We start from the raw sequence: 12,478 nt of genomic DNA, 5'->3' as shown, positions 1-12,478 counted from the left end.
TGTATGAAATGCGCTATATAAGTAAACTTGCCTTGCCTTGCCTTGCCTATTATAGCCTTCACACTGTTTGTTATAGATTTAGCATGTTTCTTGCTTTGTGATGCCCTCAGGCGCTTCAGGAATGTAGGTTGTTCCCTACTTTAATGGCTCCTATGTCAATTTACTTCCATTGCTATAGTGCAAGTTCCTTTTTATAAAGACTACACGGAATGAAACATGTGTTGCTGGTCTCAAGCCGTTTGTCTGGCCTGCAGTTTGGCATTGTAACCATTAATAAGGAAGTCAATGCTTTATGAATTAATTACTACCCTCCTCCATACTTATAATTACACAAGGCACTGCAAATGGGCCTGGCTGCCACGCCGCTCGTAAACAAACACATTTCATGGATGCTAGATAGCACTGATGTGTGTGTGGGCGTCTGTTTGCTAGTGTGTTGCTGCTCAGAATGGTTTGCCTTCCACTGAGACCTGGAATGCTATGTTTGGATTAGTCAGGAGGTACTGTAGTACAGCATCCACCATGTGTCTGCATACAACTGGAACAGCTGAAATGGTGGTTGGTGGTGATGGTAGTTTTTTAGGGGGAAGCGGGTGATAAGATGTAATGTCAAATATAGATCAGCACAGACGTAAATGTTGCTCAGGTGGTTTAAATGTCAGGGGTCGTTGTTCCTGATTTTGGGGTAGCCGTAGCCCAGTGGGTAAGGAGATGGGCTTTAGATCAAAGGGTTGCAGGTTCGAGTCCCACCAATAACTCTCCCTTCGCAATCTATGGCTGAAGTGCCCTTGAGCAAGGCACCTAACCCCACATTGCTCCAGGGACTGTAGCTAATACCCGGTAAATAAAAACACCTGACTGTTATGCTGCGTGCAGATCAGATATGACCTATATGACCCAGGTAGCTGAGGTCGCTAAAGAAGTTTCGCCATGAATTCACTTTATTCGCTCTGGATGTGACATTCACATGTTTGATTTAGGTAATCACATAACTGCTCTGGCTTGACAGCCTGAGGTATTCGGAGATATAAACATTCCAATTGGTTTTCGCCGAACCGCGTCGTAGCTCATTACCATATTAGCTTGAATTTGCTCCTGGCGAATTCGCGCCTTTGGTCACTTTAGTTGCTTTAAGTCGCCGACCCTCCATAGAAAAATTATGACTTCCGTTGCTCAGCTGGCGTTGGCCGCGCTTGGTATACACATAGCTTTAGTACTGTATTCTGTTGGCAGCAGTAACCTAAAGCTATGACTTGCCTCCTGCTGTGCTCCACAGGACCTAGAGTACATCAATAACAGTTCCCCTCTCTTCTTGCTGGTACAGAAATCAACACTTCACCATGAGCCTACTGAACATGTCTTGCATTGGAAGCGCTTACTGTTTCTAGTGGGGCTGACATGCCCCCCACTGTGCGATTGGAAGCCATTACCATGTGTACGTTATGCCATACTGTGTAGAGCAGTATTACTTATATGCCCCCCACTGCTCTATTGGAATCTATTACCACATGTGGTGTTGACATACCGTACAGTAGTGTTTCCCAACATTTTTTTGTCTTCAGTATCCCCTACGCCTTTTGTGATAGTACCCCTTCACTCATACTCAACATCTTTTTCTCTATCCTAATGCGACTATGATCTATTACCTTTGTTCCACACACCCCTGCAGAGTGCTCATGTACCCCTAGTGGTACACATACCCCATGCTTCAGGATCTGCTACTCTACAGCATTACTGACATGGCTACAGCATTACTGACAACATTCTCTCTGCACGTTATGCCAGCGCAATGAAAATCTATTTCCATTGTATGTTTGGTTTTAGTTGGAATGTATTACAATGAAAGGTTTTATGCCATACAGCAGTGGTTCTTAACCTGGGGTGCGGGCACCCCCTGGGGGTGCGCCTGAGATTTCAGGGGGTGCGCGGGATTTTGATTATGTTGAGGTTGCGACCAATATTTTGGTTGGGAACATTATATTTAGTCCAATTCAAGACAAAATGAAAACATGTTGGGTCCCCATTTAAAGTCATTAAGGTATTGATTAATGTCCCAAGCAAGAATTATTGCAATTAATCACTAAAAATGATTTTTAGTATGTATACACATCTAGAAGTTTGGGTTGGGGGTGCGTGACTTCTCTTCGGCACAGGTAAGGGGGTGCGTTAGGAAAAAAGGTTAAGAATCACTGCCATACAGCATAACTGACATGATACCCCGTGCCCCCACCCCCGTCCTATTTTCCAGGCCCTGGAGTACTACAACCGGGCCGTGGAGTTGGACCCGGAGGATGAGTCGGCCGTGCTGAACCGCGGCATCACGCTCACCCTGCTGCGGAGGGCCCCGGAGGCGCTGCAGGACTTCGCCGTGGCCCTCAAGCTCAATCCGCACTCCTCGCACGTCTACCTGAACAGGGCCAATCTCTACTGCTCCCTCAGGAAGTATCGCCGCGCCGAGAGGGACCTCACTCAAGGTTGGCCTCTCCTTGCTCCTCCTCGTGTCTCTCACTCTCACTCTCACTCTGCCTGCCTGCCTGCCTGCCTGCCTGCCTGCCTGCCTGCCTGCCTGCGTGTGCCTTTATTTGGTAACCAGGACCATAGATTCCTATATATCTTGAAACCCAAGTGCAGTAGGTTGTGTGTAGCATTAAGAATAAGTTTTTCAGAATCGTGTGAGTGGTGTCACTCCGGGATTACAAATCCATATTTATCTGGAGACCCAGGTTTAGTAGGTTGTGTAAGTTATAGCACTAAGAATGATTTCAGAAATTGTTTCAGTGGTTCATTAGCTTGTAACCAGGTAGATGGTTCTTATGAATTGCACACTACTGTGAACTCTGCAAGAAGCAAGTAAGTCAGATCGGTGGTTCAGATGACACATGAGAAAAATCCCAATCTACATGTATATACCCCTTTAATGTTTGTAAACGGATATGACGTAATTTGACTTATATGACGTAATTTTCACTCCTTAGTTGGCACCCCTAGAGTTCAGTACCACCCGGAAGAGTGGAGTCTCTCGTAATACCCTTAAAACCTCTCTGGTGTGTTTGAACCAACAATGCGCACACATTCAGTAATGACGTGATTTCTGCACGGGTTAATAAGGTGAACCATGCTTTAATGTTCCTTTTACTACCCGATGGCTTCATTCGATTCAGTCGAAGCCTACTCAAACTCCTTTGACACATAAGAATCTTTGAGCCAGATTGACAAAAGGTTGAAAATTGAGTCAAAAGGTGTTGCTCTCCAGTGTGCATTTGGTACAGACTTTACAGGCCAGTAGAGCTGGGCAATAAAGAAGTGACCAGGGGGCCTCTACCTTCTGGCACATAATAGAGGTCAAACAAAACCTTGACCTTCCATCTTAGCCCTCCACTACCAACCCACAGTACCACCAGTCTCTCTCTCTCTCTCTCTCTCTCTCTCTCTCTCTCTCTCTCTCTCTCTCTCTCTCTCTCTCTCTCTCTCTCTCTCTCTCTCTCTCTCTTCATGGCTGATGTTAGAGGTGTGACAGGATATAGATGTTCTGGGAGAGAGGGGAGCAGTTTGTGTTTGAGATGACCTTCTCCCACATGCCCACATCAACTTCTCCTTTTCCTTCTGCCTGCCCTTTCTCCCTGTATATCTTTTTTTTCATTTGAGTCCTTCAGTGCTGACACCTGAGCCCCTAAGGGTAAGGGCAGCACATGTGCTCTCTTGGGTGCAGCCCAAGGGGAATGCTGTTTGCTTGTTTCATTCCACTGAGTACAGTTGCATGCACAGAGTTTTTCTGTTTCAAACAGAATATTGTCATTATTCAGTTTAAAACAAGTTCCAGAATATTCCATTTACAATGCATTACGTTTAAAATTGGAAATACCTTTCTTCCACGCACAGTACCACTTTACTATATCTACTCACGTTTTATGGAAAGCTGGTTGAGTGGAATATGTTCCCCTCTTGAAAAGATGAGCTTTGCATCTAAAAAGTCACAGAATCTGCTATATCAAACCACTCTGAAGTTTTAATGTGAGTCAAAATCTGATGGAAAAGGGTTATATATGTGTCATTTTAACTACATGATGTAGGAAAAGGGGGTCATTAGATACCATTTCACAATAAATAGATTTAGAGCCTTTAACAACCCCAGTGAACAGTATAATACCAAAGGAGATTATCTTTCATCTGCAGAGAGCCCGCAATTATTGATTTTGTCATCTTCCACCAAAAAATCAACCAATGAAATCGCATTAATGGAGCTGCAATGTGTATGCTGTCGATTGCTACAATTGTGGCTTCTACAGTAATGGTATTGAATGCCGGCGTCTTGTTGAGAACAAAATAATAACATTCTAATAATAACATTGCTGGGAATTGTAATTGGTGGATCTCACAGATAGACGATCAAACTCCCTGTGGTGTGCTGCAGCCATCTTCCCCCCAAAAGCAAACATGAATAAATAAGTGAACAAAACTCTTCTAGAGCACAACAAGCCCCATCTGTTCAAACTGAACAATTTTGGCACTGGTAGCAACCTTTTCTCCTTCTCCCCCAATTAGAAAGTCCTTCTCTAAAAGAAATTGCAAGTTCTCTCACATGTGTCAAGTGACCATGGAGGCTCCGTTCTCAAGAAAGATTAGAGGCACGTGGTAACCATGGATACTGCTCAACCGTCTTCAAGCCACCTCATCCTTAGGGAATTTACTAACCCAACTACCATGCAGAGACTCAGTTTTGGCTGGTGAGAATCTTGTCTGTGTGGAGGAGGGGCTAGTGAAAGTCTGCAGGAATCAGAGATCACTAATCAAGTAATCAAGATGGATAATTGCCCCTGCAGCTGAAAGGTTAACTGATTTTGACATTTCCAAAAATGAAACAATCCAACATTCAAGCAACAAGACCCCAACTTTGTTCATATTCCTATACTGCATGCCCAATCCAACATTCCAACGCCAAGACTCTAAGTATGTTTTCTGTAAATACATGCATAGGACTGATGGTTATATGATAAACTTGTATTTGTGTTTGGGCTAACAAATCTACCAACCATTGAAACATGAACACAAACAAAGCAATTCCTCTTTAATATTTAATTTATTATAAACTGTGATATTACATTACATTACATTACATAAGTATTTAGCAGACACTTTTGTTAAAAGCGACTTACACAGAGCAATTTAAAGAAGTACAGGGTAAGGCACAGTGTACAGTTGCAACACTGATAGCATTGTCCTACAAAGAGTAAAGAAGAGGACAATGCATTAAAAAGTAGCAGAAAGTAAACAAAGACCTCAAGGTGCAATGTACAGTTGCAACACTGACAATATTGTCAAATGCAAGGTAATAGAAGCAACATTAAATAATAGCAAAGTAACAAGGCAAATTGGATAATGAGACATCTAGGCGCAGTGTACAGTTGCAACACTGGCAACAATGTCCAACACAGTGATAAAGGAAAATAAGTAAAGGATTTAAAAGTATGTTAAAAACAAATTAGGTACATAAAGATGTTAGGTACATACTGTAAGAGATGTTAATGGAAGTGGCTTAAGGAAAGAAATTAGAGACTAAGACTAAGGAAAGAGACTAAAAACTAATGGCTTCAAGGTCAGTAGAATTAGTTACAGTCGGTCCCCCTACAATGCACACCCTTTACTTGTATGTTAAGTGTTAAGCAGGGAAGCTTTCTCGTAAGAGGTGAGTCTGGTAGGTATGGTAGGGCACTCTGACCTGTGGTCGAAGGGTGCATTTTCATTTCTTTAAAGATGTGCTAACTCATTATTCTGTGATTGTCTTGGTGTAGGCTTAGTGACATACTGTATTTGGTGTGACCATTTTGGTCTGTGGGTTCACATTTCTCACGGTGGATGGCCAGTATATTTTCATTCTGTATGCTGTACTGTACATGTCTTGTGTGTACACTGTTGATATGTTGTATTTACTTGTGTGTGTGTGTGTGTGTGTGTGTGTGTGTGTGTGTGTGTGTGTGTGTGTGTGTGCGTGTGCATGTGTGCTTGGGTGCACGTGTGTCTGTCTACTACAGCTATCGAGCTGCAGCCCAAAGACGCTCTGCTGTATAAGCTGCGCGCTGACGTGCGCGGTAAGCTGGGCTTCACCCAGCAGGCCCTGGAGGACTACGGAACCTCGCTGGAGCTCCAGGAGGCCCAGGAAGCCAAGGAGTCACCACGTCGACCCTCCGCACGCTGACGTCTCATCTGCAAGGCCCTCACACGTTGCGGCTCCGGAAAATAGAGCCGAAGGCAGCAGGTTCCATCCCTACTACATAACCGTTTTCCACAGCACCCCGATGACATGCCTTATTAAACATAAGAGCGCACTGTAGTAAGGCTTTGACAGTAATGAACTGCCAAAATCGACCACATGTGTCTAAAGTGGCAACTTTTGTGTTAATAATGCAACAAAGTGGTGTGCTGCAAGGATGTCACTCACATGCCCACTGGGTGTTTAAGTAGTCATTTCCTTTACTTCTCTACAAAGCCTTTAACTGTCACTCATCATGTGTGAAGCTGAGATAAAAAATAATAATAATCAAATCGTCATGCATGTATTTTTTTTCTTTCTTCTGACACTGCTGATTTGAAAACGCCACGATTCAGACCTGTCTTCCAAAGCACCAGCACATGTCACATACTGGCTTTATTCACTTGATTCCACACTTTTTGGCCATAACCAAACCATTGACATTGTGAAACTTTTTTAAATCCAAAATGTGTTTCTCTAACAGTACAGCATATATAGTTTGTACAACATACTGTATATACAATGGGAAATGTGAACACATTTCTACACACACCAATATGGTAAGACCAAATAGAACAAAATACAGTATGTCACTGAGCCTACACTAAGACAATCACAGAATAACCAGTGATTAGCACATCTTTAAAGCAATGAAAAAGCAGCCTAGCTGTATACTATATTTGACCACTATTGTGTCCATATATCCCAGTCCTGTGGATCAAACACAGCAAAAATAAATCGATGTGCATCAAGTGCACAATTAGGCTACCCCGTTGCCCTCTCTCCCTCTCACAAGTGTGCAAGCTCTGGGATGATGTGGTGGTCCAAGTGTTCAAAGCCCAGGTCGTTTCCATTTGACCTGGACTAAGGTGTAGGACTTGTAAAACGTGCTGGTAAATATAGGCTACTGACTGTACACAACACACCATGACAAGCAAAAATTCATTCCTCTTTGAGGTAGATAACATAGTGGCACAAGTGGTGTTTACGAAGTGATGGCAGCATTTTTTGTGGGTTCTAAGCTGAGCAAGGTGGACAAAAAAAGAAGGAAAACCTAACCCAAAGCACTACATTTTCTTTAACCATGTGTGTTGACATGCACACAAATGTGCACAGGGAATTATTTGAATTCACCAGATATTTCCCACAAGTGTTTCTTATAATTGTGTGATTTCAACAATGTTGAAACAAGGAAGTGTATTTTTCGTGCAGTAAACAGCTGAGTCATGAGGTCAAAAAAAGCATATTGTTGCCATCCGATCAAAAGGGCTGCTCATGCTTATCTGCTGTTTAGTTTCCATGCTTCAGGCATTGAAGTTAGGAGAAAGTAAGTCACCAAGTAGAAGTAGTAGTTGAAGTGTGGAAATACTGTTGGCATACTACGGGAGTAAGAGGGCTTCAAGAAACTGACATATTTTGCTCTCAAGAAAGTTAGAAACTACCAAAGAAGTGCAGTGCTAACCTGGGAGGTAGTTCAGAAAATGTACCCTGGTTTGGGAATTTCTGATATATGCACAAGACTGGTCAGTATGATTGACCTTAAATGTATCAACATTTCAATTGGCCATCTATTACCTGCTGTATTTTTCTGGCTCTGATCCTTCCCGCTAGCTTTGTGCATTTCTCCTTAGGTGTCCCTGTTTGGCTTCAGTTTTCATTTGCATTTGTCTGCTGTTGGTTTTTTTTCACCTCGCTTGACATTTACTGCCTATTGTGCCCTTATCTGGCTTTAAAATACCTTGCTTCTGGTGCAGTGACCAGCATTGTGTTATTAACTCAGGTTATTGATGCTTCCAGTCAGTCGCAATGATGCCCAAGCAAGCCTTGTCATCATTATTGTTATTCAAGCCCTGCTACCAAATGCTCGAGTCCAAAAAAAACTCTAAATCCAAATAAGTAGTAATGACAGCACAACACAGAACAGTTTGAAATGCAGACACCCACAAGGTTAGAAAAAGCACGAGTCATACTCCATTCAAATGAGCCAGGAGCCATCTTAGATAACCGCACAAATACACCTAGCGCGACAAGAGCGAGGCGAGCGACGGAAGTAATTGACTTTGTATTGAGTCGCGCGACAAAAGCGATTGTGGAGACAAGAGGCGATTTGCGCGACGAGAGCGACAGTTTGAAGTTGAAATCCTTTCAACTTTCTATGACGCAGTTCGGCGACCACCTGCGACAGCCAATGACTGTATAGAGGTCAATGGGAATGTTTGAATGCTTTGCCTTCTTCTTGTAACGGACATATCCTACTGTAGTCGCTTCAATCGCTCGTATCGCTCTGTCGCTTCAATCGCGTCACGTGAGGTGTATTTGTGCGGTAATGGTGTATCGTTTCATTGTTCATATGTACAATGATCCGTTCCATAAGAAATGTTTTTTTTTTCCCAGATCAACAAATTCCTCCTTTCCCTCTCATTATTTCCTCTTCATTTGTCCTCCTATTTCACACAACAACACACACACATGCACAGAAAGAGAGGGACAAAGAGAGAATATGTAAAGTCTCTTTTTTCCTCTCCCTACTGCCAGAGGAAAACCTATGGGGTGAAAGACAGAAAAGTGTTGGGAGTCTGGACTTATATTGAAAACAGAACACCTGCCCGGAGATAGCTGGCTCCTCTCCAGAGACTGTAGGAGAACTGGAGGAAGAGATATAGGAGAGAGGGAGAGAGAGCAGAGTGCGAACACAGCCATCTGCACTGCCATCTCTCCCAGTGGCCTGATACTCATTACCTTCTCAAGGGCAGCCATCACCGCTGCTGTGCAGGCAGGGGACCTCTCAAAAGGGACACGGGCAATTCGGAAACAGTGAGCAATTTGTAGGCACAACAAAAAGCTTTTCCTGAGGATAAAAAGTCCCCTTTTTTGTGTTTTGCGATACGCATTTTAAATGAGGCATGGCTTGCTTTGGGGGCTGGCATCTTCTTTTTAACGAGTAGACTGCTAGCAGGATGCTAATGAGTAATTAGCAGAAAATGAGCTGCGGTGAGGAGCAGAATGCATCTCCCACATCACACCATTCAACATCCACACAGTTCAAGGACCGCTTTCCTGTTCTTGTTTTGTCCTTGCACAATACTTGAGGTCAGTCAGATGGTGCACATAGGTAAAAAAATCTGTTCAGCATTTTTTCACAATAAAGCTAACTTTTATTTGGTTCTTGCCCAAACATGTCTCTTCTATCAAGCACCAAAAGCTGACAGGACACCAGCCAACAGTGATGCTGGGCAGAGTATGTACATCAATAGCAGTTGTTGAGGCATGTTATGATTGAAACTGGGCTACACAATTGCACAGTAGCATGAGAACGAACACAGTAAAAAATGCAGTGTTAATGCAACACTTGGAGATAAGTGTTCCATTATATAAATTATAAACATTGCATGACAGATTAAACATACTGTATAGCACACACTAGCATTACAACAGACATTTGTCATCAGATTTTAGGCAGATCTGAGAAGGGAGAGAAAGTCTGTGCTGCCTGGGATCCCACTTCATATGCTCTAGTGTTCCCAGTTAAGTTTCTGTATATTGGCTGGAAAAAGAAAGAGGCAGGCTATACTCCCCAATACCAAAGCTGCTGAACTGGCACATTTGTTTTTATGCTTAATTTTTCTACTCAGCCCGTAGCAATGAACACAGAACATTTTTATAGTAAGAGTAATTTAAAGTGGATGTTCCCACTATGGTACTACAAATAAGAGGAATGCAAAGGCGGCGAGGCAATGGGTTGCAGGGCCGGGCAGGGCAGTCATGGGTAAGCAGTTAGGGAGTAAGACTTGTAGCCCAAAGGTTGCCGGTTCGACTCCCGACCCGCCAGTTTGGTGGGGGGTGTACTCAACCAGTGCTCTCCCCCACCCTCCTCCATGGCTGAGGTACCCTGAACATGGTAGCGCCCCGCCGCACTGCGCCATTGGGGGCTGCTCCCTTGCACAGGTGAGGCATAAATGCAATTCTGTTGTGTGCAGTGTGTGCAGTGTTCACTTGTGTGCTGTGGAGTGCTGTGTCACAATGACAATGGGCGTTTGAATTTTCCAGTTGGTCTTTCTATAGCGGGAATGTGACATGAAAAGCAGCTGACTGTGTGGCATAGCGTAGAGAATGTTTTCTGTAGAAAAACTGCAACTAAGAGCTGTCACGCACATGTGTATGGAGTATACTTTGTTTGTGGAAAACAATGCAACACAGGACTTGTTGGCATTTTTAGGTTAAGGTTGAGTTTGTTAGTTGTGTTTGGAGCATCACTTAAAATAGTCCCACTTTATTACTCCTCAATGGAATAAAATAAAAAACACTCTGGAAATTTGCAGAACATTTTGAACCACAGCTTCCGGAGCCTTTGTCTCCCAGCTTGTAGATGGGTTTTGCACAACAAACGGCAAACGATTCAGCATTTTTTGCTAATTGTGTTTTAATGTCCAGTTGTCCTTTCCAAGCCAAAGCAATAAGAACCTACAGACAGGCCAGTCTTTTTTATTGGGTCAACATGTGCTGTGTAATGTTTGGTTTGTGAACCAAAGCTGTACAAAGTGAAACAGGGAACGTGTACTTTTTCTATGCCTGTTGCAGATATTGATTGTGTTGGGCTAGGCAAGGTTAACTTGTTCATGTAGTCTTGCGAGACTAAAAAATGGATAGTTTTGCTTGTTTGAGCATATTTTAATTGTGTTTGTGGCATACATCATTTGCGTTTGGAGATCAGTGGACACTGAAGAATAACTTCCCTATAGTGATGCAACCGAGTAAACGCAGTTGACATTTTGAGAGATGCTTCTGTGAAGATGACAGTTCACTTATCGATTAAGACTGGCAACGTCACTTTTGCCGCGTGTGACGTGCAGCTCTAAATTCACCGCGAGCGGGGTCTTCATCAGTGTAACTATCCATGGTGCTGAAACTCCAAGTGCGCCGCAACGCGAGCAGCGACCAGACCGGATTCTTACCTTCAAACCAGAAGAAAATGAACGCACGGATTATATAAAAGCAAGTTCATCAGTCTCCACGGAATTTGTGGGCTTCTACCTTTCACCAGAATGCATCCCAACAGCTCGTCCAAGCTTCTTGATTTAGACGACAGTTTTTTCCTGATGAATTCCACTGGCAATGAGACGCACAGCGAGTCTCACGGTAGCGCAATTCTCATTTCCTTCATCTACACAGTGGTGTGTCTAGTCGGACTATGCGGAAACGCCATGGTAATTTATGTGATTTTTAGGTATGCAAAAATGAAAACAGCAACGAACATATACATTTTGAACTTGGCCATTGCAGACGAGTTACTCATGTTGAGTGTGCCGTTTTTTGTTACATCCTCTTTACTTCACCACTGGCCCTTTGGATCTTTCTTGTGCCGCCTTGTCCTAAGTGTGGACGCTATAAATATGTTTACCAGCATTTATTGCCTGACTGTGCTGAGCATAGACCGATACATTGCCGTAGTGCATCCCATAAAAGCTGCGCGGTACCGGAGACCTACCATTGCCAAGATGGTTAACTTGGGAGTTTGGATGTTCTCCATTCTGGTTATCTTACCCATTATTATATTTTCCACCACAGCCCCGAACTCGGACGGATCAGTTGCTTGCAACATGCAAATGCCGGAGCCACAGAGGCAGTGGATGGCTGTGTTTATAGTGTATGCTTTTCTAATGGGCTTTCTGTTTCCAGTCATTGCCATATGTCTGTGCTACATCTTGATCATAGTAAAGCTACGAGTGGTTGCGCTTAAAGCTGGCTGGCAGCAGCGCAAAAAGTCTGAAAGAAAGATAACTCTCATGGTCATGATGGTAGTGACCGTGTTCATCATCTGCTGGATGCCTTTCCATGTTTTCCAACTCGTGAATGTTTTCGTGGAACAAGACAATGCCACCCTGAGCCAGCTGGCAGTGATTTTAGGTTACGCCAACAGCTGCGCCAATCCTATACTGTACGGATTCCTGTCGGACAATTTCAAACGGTCGTTTCAAAGGATACTGTGCCTGCGCTGGATGGATAACGCTACAGAGGAGCCTATCGATTACTATGCAACCGCTTTGAAAAGTCGCGGATACAGTGTAGATGAATTTCAAGCGGACAATATGGAATCAGATAGCGCCTATAGAAATGGCACCTGTACCTCGCGTACTACGACTTTGTGAACGTTTGCACAACCAAATGCCAACAACAGAACAAACGTTAGTACATGACCTTCACCTGTTTTATTACCCATAACAAAACAGTGTT

At 43.4% G+C, this 12,478-nt stretch overlaps 2 protein-coding genes across 2 annotated transcripts in view; both read left to right on the top strand.

Annotated features, from left to right (window-relative positions):
* The window catches only part of ttc6 (tetratricopeptide repeat domain 6), a 64,412-nt gene extending 58,084 nt beyond the window's left edge, over nucleotides 1-6,328 (top strand). Inside the window, exons 32-33 of the mRNA XM_063184397.1 lie at nucleotides 2,249-2,474; nucleotides 6,030-6,328. Coding sequence (XP_063040467.1) covers nucleotides 2,249-2,474; nucleotides 6,030-6,193 — 390 coding nt within the window. The 3' untranslated portion in view covers nucleotides 6,194-6,328. The remainder of the gene's footprint in view (nucleotides 1-2,248; nucleotides 2,475-6,029) is intronic.
* Nucleotides 6,329-9,611: 3,283 nt separating this feature from the next.
* sstr1a (somatostatin receptor 1a) lies at nucleotides 9,612-12,404 on the top strand. Its single transcript, XM_063184396.1, has one exon. It carries the CDS (start codon nucleotides 11,290-11,292, stop codon nucleotides 12,391-12,393), a length of 1,104 nt encoding a protein of 367 aa, XP_063040466.1. The 5' UTR covers nucleotides 9,612-11,289; the 3' UTR covers nucleotides 12,394-12,404.
* Nucleotides 12,405-12,478: the final 74 nt, after the last annotated feature.

The sequence above is a fragment of the Engraulis encrasicolus genome, chromosome 19 (genome assembly GCF_034702125.1).
Source record: "Engraulis encrasicolus isolate BLACKSEA-1 chromosome 19, IST_EnEncr_1.0, whole genome shotgun sequence".
NCBI classification, from domain to species: domain Eukaryota; kingdom Metazoa; phylum Chordata; class Actinopteri; order Clupeiformes; family Engraulidae; genus Engraulis; species Engraulis encrasicolus.
This window is presented reverse-complemented; position numbering and strand designations above follow the sequence as displayed.